At 36.3% G+C, this 12,622-nt stretch overlaps 1 protein-coding gene across 1 annotated transcript; it reads left to right on the plus strand.

Annotated features, from left to right (window-relative positions):
• Positions 1-2,402: 2,402 nt before the first annotated feature.
• Positions 2,403-4,620, plus strand: LOC120773832. The gene is made up of 2 exons (XM_040102953.1): positions 2,403-3,942; positions 4,565-4,620. Exons 1-2 carry the CDS (start codon positions 2,403-2,405, stop codon positions 4,618-4,620), a joined length of 1,596 nt encoding a protein of 531 aa, XP_039958887.1.
• Positions 4,621-12,622: the final 8,002 nt, after the last annotated feature.

The following is a 12,622-nucleotide window of genomic DNA, read 5'->3' on the forward strand; positions in this document are numbered from 1 at the left end:
TACATACATACATATATTAGATTAGAGAAGATGTCAATATTATTTAACTTCTGGTGTAAGAATTTAGTTAATTCTCGCACTTGTGGTAGTTTTCAATATAAACTTTATATGGGAGTGGTCTTGGTTATTATCTGATGTCATATATTGTTTTGCGTTGTATAACGAAGTGCTACAAACACTTATCCTTGGGAAGTCTAGTCATTATAGATTTGGTTTGGATTTGAGCGACATAAACTTATTAGGCAAAAATGCTCATAGTTCTCCTTCGCTATTAAGATTTACTGTATCACATATCAAATTTGTACTCATAGTCGTATGCGGCCTAATTATAGCACATTAAAAGTTTTCGCTTAGTGCAAGTTTCTTCAAGATATCTCAGTTTTTACTTAAATTATTGCTAAATACTTATATTATCGCTAATTATATAAATTATGGGCTTTATATTATTTTGCTGGTATAAATTATGGGCTTTATATTATTTTGCTGGTATCTTCAATTAAGTTTTGTGTACACTATTTTAATGAATCAGCAATCACACTAAATCCTACATAAGTACGTTTTAAATCATATTCGACATGATTGTATATACATCGGTTCTTTATTTGAAACGTTAGATTGGTTCATGACATTTACTTTTTGAAGATAATTTCATTTAAATGTTGACTCATGTGGTTTCAACAAGATGGCGCTACATGCCACACAGCTCGCGATTCTATGGCCATTTTGAGGAAAAACTTCGGAGAACAATTCATCTCAAGAAATGGACCCGTAAGTTAGCCACCAAGATCATGCGATTTAACGCCTTTAGACTATTTTTTGTGGGGCTACGTCAAGTCTAAAGTCTACAGAAATAAGCCAGCAACTATTCCAGCTTTGGAAGACAACATTTCCGAAGAAATTCGGGCTATTCCGGCCGAAATGCTCGAAAAAGTTGCCCAAAATTGGACTTTCGGAATGGACCACCTAAGACGCAGCCGCGGTCAACATTTAAATGAAATTATCTTCAAAAAGTAAATGTCATGAACCAATCTAACGTTTCAAATAAAGAACCGATGAGATTTTGCAAATTTTATGCGTTTTTTTAAAAAAAGTTATCAAGCTCTTAAAAAATCACCCGATTTGGTACCCACCTTGTAAGTAGCAAGAGCTATCTGCGCAGAATTCAATTACCTAAAAGCACACCTGAGTTTCACATGCGAGCAATTTTAGTACATATCTTGGTGTGTGTCTTGATGATATGATATTACGGTAAATTATAATTTGAACAAGCGTTCCAGTATGCGCGTCATTAATCAAAGGAGTGTGGACAAAGGAGAACACCCCGCAAGAACTAAGTTGATTAAACTTGCATGTGTTAATACATTTAAAGGGGGGCTTAAATTCGCGCGAAACCAACGAATATTCTCTAGAAAGAAACTCCTATTTGCAATGGCATTCACAACTGTTGGCCTGAAGAAAAGTTTCCAAGTATTTCGAACAAATTTATTTAAAATATATAGTATAAACCCAATAACAAGAACTTTAAGTCTCTGGCAGTGTTTATCTGGCTCTTATGGTTGTGTGTTAACTCCACTGGGAATAAAAAATGTAAAGCAAAATGCCTTAACTAATATACGTGAATATAAACCTCGACCTTTAACATTTTTATACCCCGAACATGGTATATTGAGTTTGCCCCAATGTTTGTAACACTTAGAAGGAAACGTCGGAGACTCTATAAAATTTATAACTAAATGATCAGCATGATGAGCTGAGTCGGTTTAGTCATGTTCACCTGTTTATATATAGCCGAACTAGTCCGTCAACCAGATTTATTGCTTGTATGGAAGACTTTTTCATTTGACGAGATATCTTCATTAAAGTTGGCATGGATTATTATCTAAAGCAATAATGTAGTCTTCGAAGAAATTGTTCATATCGGATACATATGGTATACAGCTGCAATGCAAACTGAGCGATAGGAATAAAGTTTTTCTAAGGAACCTTTTATATTTGTGAAGGGTATTATAGCTTCGGTGCAACCGAAGTTGAAATTTTTTTTGTTTTCTTTCAATTCCTTTGATTTGTTGTAACAAATGCACAAATATGAACATTTTCGAATGAGTTCCCTTTTAGTCTTGTTTGGACACTCTCAGCACACAGACCAAACACTCAAAGCAATGTTAACTGTTAATCGATTTGTACTAATTTGCAATTTTGCTCTGATTACTGGTTACCCACCACTTCAATGGAATCTTCTTCAGCAAATAAATGGGTCGGATATTATTGAAATCACAAATAAAATTAATTTGGAGCGAAAAATTTACGCATTCGTCATTGTGAACGCCTATAACACCAGCCGGAGCTGCCTCTCGGACGAGACCATCAAAAGATTAAGTGCTAATAATACCGTAAAATTACTGATGTCACAAAGCCAATGTTTTAGATCCTTGGAACGTTTAAATGATGAAAAAATTTTGATCCGCTGTCTACCGAAGAGTCTTTCACGCGAGTTATTGGATCCAATGGTCAACTGCCTTGGAAATAAACGCAATACTCGCATACTTTTTATTTGGGATCAGGAATATACCGCCGCATCGAGTGAGAGGCGTCTACAGTTACAGAAACAGCAACAACTGCTCTTCGAATATTGCGCTGAAATGCGTTTGCTGAATGTAATCGCCATTTACCGAGACTACTTGAAGGACGGACACTTCTACACGTTCAGCTATTTTCCGGAGTTTCATCTTCAACGAAAAACAATGGACGAGGATTGCTTCCCAAATCGGATAAAGGACTTAGAAGGCGTCGCCATACGAGTGGCTCCCGATCAGTTAGAGCCATGGAGCCTTGTGTGGCGAAATAGTAATGGTGACACAAAGATCGGCGGGTTTTTAACGAGATTTGTGCGGGAGTTCGCTAAACGAAGTAATGGCACGGTTAGCTACCCCATGGCAGTCACGCCAGAAAGGGCTCCAACGTTAACAGAACTGATGTTTTTATTGCAAAATAACTCAATCGACATAGCGGCTGGCACAACAACGATTAAGTCTTCCGACATGGCTGTATCGATGGTTATATTGCCTATCGATTGGATAATTATGCTGCCCCTGCCCGCACAAATACCTGATAGCGAAATATTTTTGATGCTTCTCAATTCATCATTGGGCTTGCTCCTTTTCACACTTCTCTTTGTGTTTTCTCTTGTACTCACCGTGGAGGCTCTACTTTTACAACGACGTAACGCAGTCGAAAATTGTCTCTTCTTCTTTTGGATACTGACTAATGTGGTGCTACGCAGTATTATCGGACAGCCGTCGTCTTCAAAAGTTGGTGTTTCAGCAAAATTAATTAAACGTTTCTTATACATGACGCTTTTCTTAAGCGGGATTTTTATGAGTACCTTGATATCTGCCGGCCTACAATCGTATCTGACTAGTCCCGTTCGATATCCACGAATCAACACTTTCGAAGAATTCCTAAAGTCTGATATAACTATCAAAACAAGCCAAGCAGGCTACAGGGCTCTCGATTTATATTTGAGTAGACGAAACCTGAAGAGCGTAAAAAAAAAGTTTATTTTTTCGAGCTCGCTGGAGAAACTGCAACGGCAGCGGACATATTTAGATACTCGTTACGGTTATACAATGTTCAGTAATCTATGGGATGTCTTGGCTAGATATCAGACGTATTTACCACAACCGCTTTTTTATGTGAGCAAACAACTTTATATAGCTAAAGGAATGCCACTAGTTATGCCGCTGCAAAATCACTCGATTTACAAAGAGGCTTTCAATATAATGATAAACCGATTACATGCAGTCGGACTGACTGACCTTTGGAAAAGGCAAGTGTATGAGGATATGGTAGTGGCGAAGAAATTAAACACCTCATATCGGGTGGAGGGTGTGCGAAATGCAAGATTAGATTTGGAAGACTTTTACTGGTTGTGGTGGCTCTATGGTATTGGAATAGGCATATCTACCCTGGTATTTTTCACGGAGCTTTGGTATAACAAAAGAACAATAAAAGTGGCGCAAAAAGAGCAGAAGATATCGAGGAAAAGAGCGGTAAGACGGCGCGCGAAAAGAAATAATGCAGTTTAATTATGCTCGCCCCCGCACCATCTTCATACACATACGTATATACGATCCAATTATAAATGTGTGCCTAGCTCTAATTAATAGAGCAAATTTTCATTAAAAACAAATATAAAAAAATATTTAAAAAAATAAAAAAATACTTCATGGAAACTCTTTAATAATAAATAACTATTTATTCAGCACAAATTTAAGTTAAAAATTCGGAAAATCGGAATCTTGCAGTCAGATACAGATACATCTGTGTTTCAAAAGAGATCTCCTCAATCCAACTTCTCACTGCCAAATTGTCCCTATAACAAATGTCTCATGTGTATTTAAGTTACAGGGCTAGGAGACAGTATCATATTTAGTCAAAGTGGCACCACGCCTCTTCTTATCTTTAGCCTTACCCCAATAAGTTCGACTAGTTAATTTCATATATCTTTATTATTAATTTTAATTTTATTTATTAATTACTTTTCAACAAAAATTCACATCAACAGCAATCAGTAGTATACTTAAAGAGAAACAATTCAAGACTTGCTTAAACTTTGATTAGTGAAAAGATTATGCGAAATTAGCCAACCTAAGAGCTGTCACGTCGGTTGATAAGTGTCCAAAGGAAGAAGAGAAAACTTTCGGTTGACGTTCGGCGTTGCAAAATCAAACTCTCAATGGTGAAGACAGAAGAAAATATAAAGAGTACGCTGAGCAATAATTGACCCAACACTGAATAGAGAAGGAACACAAAGTTCTGTCGGATATTCGTGATGGCATAGGCAGCATAATTGTCCAATCCACTGACAGTACAGCTGTCCTTATGAAAGCTGTTTAATTCGCCCGCAATTGCGAATCCACTAACTACATCAATTGTATCATTTTGTAAAAGGGGAACCCAAGTTCCAAATTCTATAAAGATATCTGTTTCCACAGGCAAGGGATAATAAAGTGCGGCGTTATTATCTTTAGCGAATTCTCGCAAGATTTTAAAAGATTAAAAGCCACTGATCTGTATGTTACCCTTCCGATCACGCCACACAATAGTCCAAGGCTCCAACTGATCGGGCAGAGTTCGTAAAGCAATGCCTTTTAAGTCGCTGATGCGATTTGGGAAGCAATCCTCGTCCATTGTTTTACGTTCAAGATGAAACTCCGGAAAATAGCTGAACGTGTAGAAGTGTCCGTCCTTCAAGTAGTCCCGATAAATGGCGATTACATTGAGCAAAGGCATTTCAGCGCAATATTCCAAGAGCAGTTGTTGCTGTTTCTGCAACTGTATACGCTTCCTACTCGTTGCCGCGGTATATTCATCATTCCAAATGAAAAGCATTCGAACATTTCGCCTATTTTGAAGGAGATTGAGCATTGCTTCCAAAAGCTCAGCAGAAAATCTCTCCAGTAGGCAGCGGATTAAAAGCAATTCATTGTTGGCTCGCTTGGAAGGTGAGCTAGAGCTGTCCGCATTCAATAGCTTAACGGTCGTGTTAGTGCTGAGTATTTTAATATCCTCATCACGGAGGCAGTTAGGCTGGGAGTTGTAGGCGTTCATAACGATAACTGTGTTAATTTCCCGTTCCCAATCAATTTTCCAGACCTTCATTCAGAATATAACTTATACTTGAGGCATTTGAAGAGTTCCAATTCAAAGTTGGATAACAGCAGTGGCAAACTGTAAAGTAGCAATATATTGCCGGAAGTTAACATTTCCAATCTCTCTTCAACACACTCTCTGAGAACGCACTTAAAAGACTGATTTACGGTTTATTGTTTCGCTGTATTTTATGCAATGCTGCATTTTTGTCCTTCGAATCGTTTCAATTTCCAAATGGATTACAGGAACTACTAGAAAAGTTGTAATATGAAATTAATATGGCGAACGATGTTATCTCATCGAAAATAAATGCATAAGTATCGGTTAAGAGTGTCATCAGAGCATAAGAAGGCAAACGCGGCTTGATTGATTACGGCAGGCAATGATTTGTACCTATGTAATATATCACGGAAGGGTTACTGGCGATGGCAGTGAGCCAATAGTATATTTAAGACCGGTTTGGGGAGTTATTTGCATTAAACGTAACAATTGAATGCCGTGTGTAATGATTCTCTAATAATTATATGCGCACAAAGTTGTCTTTTGTGGAACTGGCACTCCTAGAGTGCTCTAAGACTCAACTATTTCATCGTAAACTTTTTTAATCCACTTTATGCCTTTCGTAATGTTGAATGTAATAAGGCATGTTGCTTGTTAATTCTAGGAAACGCAAAATAATGGTAGAATGGCGGCTAAAACGTTGAATAGCTCAAGATCATGATTATGATTTCCCCACTATGGCCGAAACTTTACTGTTGAAGCGATTCTTTAACTTGTCAGCAACGAAAGCGTTCGCTGTTGCAACAGTTAACAAAACGTTTCCGCTGCTTGCTAAATCATCTGCAGAAAAACAAAGCGTGGTCGATTTGTGTCGTTCCTTTGCCCGACCATGAGGAAGTCCGAATAGCAATTACCCGCCTTAAGAACAACAAAGAGGCGGGGGCCGATGGATTGCCGACTATTCAAACACGGCGGCGAATAAGAAGCATGCATCAGCTTCTTTGTAGAATATAGTCGGACGGCAGCATGCCCTACGATTGGAATTTAAGTGTGCTCTGCCCAATACACAAAAAGGGAGACCCCACAATTTGCGTCAACTACCGTGGGATAAGCCTCCTCAACATCGCGTATAAGGTTCTATCGATCGTATTGTGTGAAAGATTAAAGCCCACCGTCAACAAACTGGCAAATCAACAACCGACCAGATATTCACCTCGCGCCAAATTTTGAAAAAGACCCGTGAAAGGAGAATCGACACACACCATCTCTTCGTCGATTTCAAAACTGCTTTCGACAGCACGAAAAGGTGCTGCCTTTATGCCGCGATGTCTGAATTTGGTATCCCCGCAAAACAAATACGGTTGTGTAAACTGACGTTGAGCAACACCAAAAGCTCCGTCAGGATCGGGAAGGACCTCTCCGAGCCGTTCGATACCAAACGGACTTTCAGGCAAAGCAGCTCCCTTTCATGCGCCTTCTTTAAACTACTCTTGGAGAAAATAATTCGAGCTGCAGAGCTTAATCGAGCAGGTGCAATCTTCTATAAGAGTGTACTGCTGCTGGTGTATGTCGATGATATTGATACCATTTGTCTCAACAACCGCGCCGTTAGTTTTGCTTTCTCCAAAATGAATAAGGAAGCGAAGCAAATGGGTCTGGTAGTGAACGAAGGCAAGAGGAAATATCTGCTGTCACCAAACAAACAGTCGTCACACTCGCGACTATGGTCCAATCAGTGTTGAAGTCGTAAATAAAGTGGGCGGAACCAGTATTACACCAACAATCCAAAAATAATGTCAGCTTCAAAATCCAACGCAGAATAACTCTTGCCAACAGGTGCTACTGTGGACTGATTCGATTGCAATGAGATATACGACGACATTGACATAGCTCAGCGAATCAAAAGACAGCGACTACGCTGACTAGGCTGAAAGTCAACAACTGATGACATTGACATCATGAATTTCATCAACTGTAGTAAATTCGTAAAGTACACCATGTCGTATGAGTAACAGAGAATGTATGAATGCTCATGTCATTTAATGTATGGCTTTAAGTACGTATAACTTTTAAAATAATGTTTGTAATAAAAAATCATTTAGAGCTATTTTGTTGAGCTGAAAATTATGTACCAGTATATAATTTTGTCAAGGTTTTATATTTACTTCTCTAATGCGAAAAATCAAAAAAAATTCCACGTTATATAAAAGGGAAAATAAATACGAGTATTATTAAGGCACGGTGTAAATTCGAAATAAAAAGTTTGTTTACGGCGGATCCTTAGTTTTTAGCAATAAAAGTGTATTTGCTGCAAGTCAACGCTCTAAGCTCAGTTTAAAACACTGCACTTAATAATGTATGTACATCCGGTCATAATACACTTGCCGCTGATTCCTTTCTGATAATAATAACATAGATAGGCGAAGCTAATTGAAATACAAAATGGGCAACAGACATAAAATACGCATCGAAAGGAGTCAATAAAATATAAGAAATTGCAAAGTCAATAACAGAAGCATGGAAAAGCATGATAAGCAGCCAATAACAGTGAAGTACACAGAGTGCATAGCAAACAGTCTGTTTATTGAGGCAACCAATCCAAAGGTCGAGGTCTCTTCTGCGTTTAAAATTATTGATTTTCTAAGTACTTCTATACTTAGCTAATCTGCACTATTAAAATGTTTCATGCCTGAATTATGTGTTTTATCGCATAACATATTTTATTCTAACTATGCAATTGGGCTTAAATACATACATTAATATCTAAAGTTAATCATATTTGAATTTCCATATTCCTGATAGCATTCTCACATAAATACTGACCGCATTGAGATTTGATTGAGCATTTCTGTATTTTCTGATTTTACACCATATTACGCAAAATTGCAGAAGAAATTCGTTAAGATTTTATTGGCTCGAGCAATCACCAATCTCAAAATAAACAGTAAATATTAGAAAATTATTTTCTTACTGTCAAATATTTCCGCTATTTAACTGTTTGCTTGTGTAATTGTAACTCTGTAATAATTGTCAGGAGAGAACTTTGTTAGTGAGGGGTTTTCCAGAAGGCGTCCTAAAACATTTGCTAATGGTTATGCAGCCACTGATAAGATTGTATTCACAGATTACTATCAACGTGTGTTTTGATGGTACTGGGAAATTTCCATTTGCAGCTATATTGTATATACTTACCTACCCACCTTTCACAAATTCATGAGGGAATTGCTTTTCAATAATGCTTACTTTGCAATGCTCCCAGTTCAAATAAATCAAAGCCAAAAACATAAGTGTCTTAAGTAGAGCTTTGTATAATATGTAAGGTAATTGATTGTGACACCAGCATGTTTGATATTCGAAATTATTTCAAGGCTAACATGGCAGAATGAAAGTCATTTAAAATAAGCAATAATTTATTTAGAATATACTCCGGCTGAGTAAACTTTATTTAACAAAACGCTTTGTATGAATTGAACATTGAATTACAATCATATTTGTTGTCTGATGCACTTATATTTTTATTGGTAAAGGACACATTTAGTTTTATCCCCATACTTTCTTTCGTGTCCGAAAGATTTGTATTCAAATAAAACGATTTTGCTGTACAGATATTTTTGAAAGAATATATGAGAGGATCGGAAATCGGTATGTGTATAATATACCGCCCATCTTTATGTTAAATCATTTGCCTTTTATACTGCTCTACAAGTTTTAACCAAATTTTGTGCAAATTATAACCTTTATATTTTTACGTTGTGTTGGGTAAAGTGACGAAACTGGGAAACTACTCGATTACTTTCCTTACAACTCATTTTTAAATTCCATATGATTCTTTCACTTTACAGTATCCAAATCAGGCACCAATGAAAATGTCGGAATAAAACTTTGCATGTCTTTCGGATATTACATGACTTGCGTGTGGAGTTTGATGAAATCCGACCAGTATACCCTATCCGCTGTGCCAAGTACTTTAATTATTTATATATGATAGAAAAATTGGAAAGAATATTTTTCTGTTCGAAGCGGCGTCCATCGATCATTTTCTAGATTATGTTATTAACACTAACCTAGCTCAGGCTCATTTGAGAGAAAACAACGTATGAAAAATTTCAAAGTGATATCTCAAAAACTGAGTGACTACTTGAAGTAACTATACATATAAAGATAGAATGATGGATATGGTTTAATCAACTTAGCTCGTCACGCTGATCACTTATACTATATGTACATGTATTCGTTAGGGTCTTCATTATTTACTTATTGCTGGTAGAAACTTCGGGGTGAACTTAATGTACACGATTCAGAGTATATTAATAATTTTAAACAGAAATCTGTGTGCTTTTAGAACTGACTTTATTAATTTTAAAACCTATAGTAAGATAGTGTAGCCAGAATTTACATTTTTATGAACTGAACTACTTTCTTTTTCCTACGATTAGTAGTATGAAAATATTATAATGAAGCCAAGTTTAATACATTGGCATCCGTCTTTATATTTACTATATTAACCCTCTCATACCTGAATTAAAATGGGCGGAGCTAAAAATTTTTCTAGGACTGATATATGTTAGTCTTAACTCTAGGATGAAGTAATAAAAATTTCAAAGTCCTTAGTCCCCTGCTTCGTTGTTACAGGATGTTGCCTATAGGCAACAGCACTTTTACAAAATTATTGTAAACAAACTAAACACTTTTCCAATGACTTATTTTTATTTCTAATAACTATCTTGTCTTTATTTATTTATGTTGTTTGGTTTGGTTTTACAATAAAACAGCTATTTTTTATATTTTTAAACACTTTTTGCGTAAACGCCTTTTTTCCGCGATCTTGACTCTACAAAAACGCCTACTGAATGAACCCTTGCATAGCTTACAATAAAACAATGTAAGCTTTCGTACACAATACACCAGATTACATAATGCAAAACCGCGCGTCAAAAAAAAAGATTAAAATAACGGAATCTATGTACAATGTTGCCTATAGGCAACATCGGATATGAAAGGGTTAATATATAGGAAATAGAATCTAGTGCAGTCAAATTTCATGTTTGCTTTCTTTTGAAAATAATTCCATTAGTGGTTTTGGCTACAATATATCATATACATTGAGTAGCTTGTTTGAACCTGAAGGAACTTATGTCACTTACTGCTAGCGAAAAAAGATAGTGAAGTCATTCTCAGTCACAAGTAGCCCCTACCTCAATTAACCTATATTTATTGATGCAGTTACATTCCAACCGGTTCTTTACGGAAAAACATTCGCATATTTATGTATTAGTTTACTTATGTGTAACTTACATATGACATTTTTTTTAAAGACCCGTTAGCATTTCCTTTTGTTAGTACTTGGAGCGTGCATGCTCCTTTTTTCCTATCATCTTGCAATACGTTCCGCAAGTGGGTGCCCGCAAGTTCATAATCCAACAAAAACAACGAATAACTGATTCCGAGAAGTGTTTGAGTACTATTTAATCGTAATAAAATTGAATGATAGCTTCATCATTTCCCACTGAAGCACAATCGACAGTCATTCTAGTGGACTGCACATGATGAACCGGTTCTCAGTCGTGGAAAGACGAAAAAGTCGTCTGGAAAGGTTATGGCATCAGTCTTTTGGGATGCACGTGGTACAATACATACTCAACGACTGATTACTGAGCCATTTGTTATCTATTTCACTACGTATTTGATTGCAATTCTTTTGTACTATTCCAAATACTTAGCAATTGTATTATTTTTTAGAAAGAATCTGTTTAAAATTGTACGCCTATATTCAAATGATTCCTGCAAACATGAAATTTGAACAAATGCTTATGATTTGAAATATAACTTTTGTATTTATAAGTTGTATTAAATTTTAACATAATGAGATAAAAATATCCTATGTCCTTACCCTGATTCTAGGCTACCTCCCCACCAATTTTCAGCCAAATCAGTTAAGTTCTTTAGTTATAAATGTTGTAACTAACACAACTTTCTTTTATAATATAGATTTGATGTTTTTTTTATTGTTTTTATTATTATTTATTATTTTTTTTTTTGAAGAAATGAAATATTCAAATGATTCCTACATCCTATGAAATTTCAACAAATGCTTATTTTCGTTAGTGTCTGGCCTGAGTCTTAAAACATTCAAAGGTCATGTTATACTTATCCGTTGGACTTTTTCCTGTGGAGATGTATAATCTATGCGGACAATTTCGCTTCAACTCAGGAGTTTATAGTATGTCATTCGCCAGTTACCAGTCGAAATTCTGGAAAGAGTCATCGAAAATTAAACTGAAAAGATGGACCATCTGAGACGTAGCCGACGCCAACCTTTGAAAGAGATAATCGTAAAAAAATAAACAAAAAGTAAAAATAATGTTCCTTTTAATGATAGTAAGTATACACCATTAGGTTTGAAATTTCTGTGTTTTTTTTTAAGTATGGAACCTGGAAATTGGTCACTCTTTTCATAACAAAGAAGCAAAGACCAAATGACAATGAATTTTAGTTAAAAATAATCAAAGCATTGAAAAGAGACTCAACTTCTGCAATATAATATTAAAATTTCTGAAGTACTAACACGTGGATCAATAAGTCTCAGGACTAAATAAGAAAAACACATTTTTTTGGCAAAACTCGACTTTTATTCATCAACATAGTCTCCTTCAAAGAGCAACACAATCAGTACAGCGCTTCTCTAACATTTCAATACCTTTCTTATAGAACAATTTATCTTTGGCCTCGAAATAAGCGTTCGTTTCGGCGATGACTTCCTCGTTGGAGTAGAATCTCTTTCCTTGGAGCATTTTTTTTTAGGTCTGCAAACAGATAGTGGTCGCTGGGGGTCAGATCCGGTGAATATGGTGGGTTCGGAAGCAATGCGAATCCGAATTCATGCAATTTCGCCATTGTAGCGAGCGACTTGTGACACGGCGCATTGATCCACCGTGAGCAAACGCGGCACCCACTTTGACAACAGCTTCTT

Source organism: Bactrocera tryoni, chromosome 4, assembly GCF_016617805.1.
Source record: "Bactrocera tryoni isolate S06 chromosome 4, CSIRO_BtryS06_freeze2, whole genome shotgun sequence".
In the NCBI taxonomy this organism is placed as follows: Eukaryota; Metazoa; Arthropoda; class Insecta; order Diptera; family Tephritidae; genus Bactrocera; species Bactrocera tryoni.

What these genes read in the sequence shown, in the direction of transcription:
- LOC120773832 (XM_040102953.1), top strand. Translation starts at nt 2,403, where the DNA reads ATGTCACAAAGCCAATGTTTTAGATCCTTGGAACGTTTAAATGATGAA. An exon ending in CTGGTTGTGGTGGCTCTATG is followed by an intron (nt 3,943 to 4,564) that starts GTATTGGAATAG and finishes TCACATCAACAG; the next exon opens with CAATCAGTAGTATACTTAAA.